Below are 2,005 nucleotides of genomic sequence, written 5' to 3' on the forward strand. Positions count from 1 at the left end.
GCAAGACACTTTAATTCATGTTACTCAGGTTCACTCAGCTGGTGAAAATGAATGGTACCAGTTATTTCAAAGGGCCAGCCTTGTCACATTCTGTGTCACAGTGAATCTCTTTCAGAACTAAATTATGGGTATGCATTTCTGTTGAGTGCTCAGCCACTTGTGTATGTTAATTTCACGAGCAAGCTGTTCTGTTGATTGGATCAACTGGAACCCTCATTGATGTAACTGATGGAATGCTAGTCAAGAGGAATTATTACCTTGTTTGGAAAATAGGTTAAGGTTGGTGATAGGAGAGCTTCTGGATGTATAAAATCTGCTCTAACAAGCATGGAAAAGTTAAAACATGGATGTTAAAATAACAAATGATACTCCAGCTTGATTTCTCCTTGAAGCCAATGGAGGAGTCTCTATGCAAATGCTTGATCTGCAGGGTATAGTAGCAGCATCTCCTTAAAGACACACTTTAGTGTCTTCAAAAATTTAATGCAAGAAGGCAGTGAAGTAATCATTATGCCTGAATAAAAAAAAAAATCAAATATTAAGGGTTATAGCTGAAAGTCATATGATCATAGGACTGCTCATTCAAGACTGACCTGGGGCTAAACAACCATTACAGTTAAGACCTAGTCTATTGCACTTTCCCAGCTGATATTCTCTTTTCTCCATTCTTCCACAGATACAATGCTCAACATAAATATGAAGATGCCCTGGAACTACTTTATAAAGGGTCAGTTACACTGCTCCAACACCGTCAGGTTTGTGCTACTCTTTCATATGATTTTAACCCTTAACCCTCTAATCTGACCATATCCAGCCCAATTACTCTACCTGTTTTATGTTCAAGCTGACCAGATCCAACCTCTCACACCTACCCTACAGTGTTATTCTAAAAATATATAGACAAGACACACCTTTGAAATCTTGAAGCTACAAGGTAATGTGTGATTAATTCAAAATAAGGTGAATAAATGAGCAATACATTTGACAAAGAAATCTGAATGCTAAAGAGTTAATCTTTTCATTACTATCTCCTTCAACCATTTATTTGACTAACCCATTACCTCCCATAATTCTATTAACTGGAATTTTTTAATGAAACTTTGATTTCTAGCATAAAACAGCCTTAGAAACACGCTGGAATGATCAAAATAACATTTCAAAATAACATTTTAAATAGAAATAAGCGAGATATTGGGTGAAAAATTAGCAAACCTTACTTGAATATCAAAGAAATATACCTAGTAGATATAGCAAAAAGGTTATATATGTGTAAATATTGACAGATAATTACAAAATTTGTAATTTTTAAGTGATCTCATATGAGATCACTGGTAGGTAATGGGTTAAATTACAAAGTAATTTTTGAATTTAGTATGAACTTCCCCTTCCCAATCCTCTGTATTCTCTCTTGTACTCACTTTTGTATCTTGAGAATATTCTCTGACAGCTTGTTACCACCATCTTTGTCTTCTTTCCAGTTACTCTTACCCATCCTTATATAATGTACCTATAACTGGCACTCTGTCAGTTTTGACGACAAAAGCTCCAGTTGATCTGATCAGCAGAACAACCTGCTCATGAAATCAAGATGCAAGTGGCTGCACGTTCCTCAGACATGTGTACCATTAACATAATTCTCAGGGAGATTCAGTGTGACACTAGTGTGACAAGGCTGGCCCTTTAAGATACAGGTTCTACTCATTTTTGCCTGCTGAGTGGACCGGAGCAGTGTGAAATAAAATGTCTAACTCAAGGACACAATACATTGCTGGTAATCAAACTCACAACCTTACAAATGTGTGCCAAATACCCTAACCTAAAAAGGGGTTGGCTTTATGAAGAGTACCCTTACCGGTAAATAAGGCAAAAATCAGTGAAATACAAAATAATTAAAATATCACTGTCTAAAAATTTAGTTATTAGCCAATTATTCATTTGGGATAAATAAAAGAATTGTAGTGTATGACTTAAATGAATTGTTCACATGAAATGTAATATATATATA

At 35.3% G+C, this 2,005-nt stretch overlaps 1 protein-coding gene across 1 annotated transcript in view; it reads left to right on the forward strand.

The window, feature by feature from the left end:
- Positions 1–2,005, forward strand: part of LOC106877489 (Golgi to ER traffic protein 4 homolog) — a 61,363-nt gene that overhangs the window by 31,265 nt on the left and 28,093 nt on the right. Inside the window, exon 2 of the mRNA XM_052970911.1 lies at positions 677–755. Within this exon, the coding sequence (XP_052826871.1) occupies positions 677–755 (79 nt within the window). The remainder of the gene's footprint in view (positions 1–676; positions 756–2,005) is intronic.

The sequence above is a fragment of the Octopus bimaculoides genome, chromosome 9, assembly GCF_001194135.2.
Source record: "Octopus bimaculoides isolate UCB-OBI-ISO-001 chromosome 9, ASM119413v2, whole genome shotgun sequence".
In the NCBI taxonomy this organism is placed as follows: domain Eukaryota; kingdom Metazoa; phylum Mollusca; class Cephalopoda; order Octopoda; family Octopodidae; genus Octopus; species Octopus bimaculoides.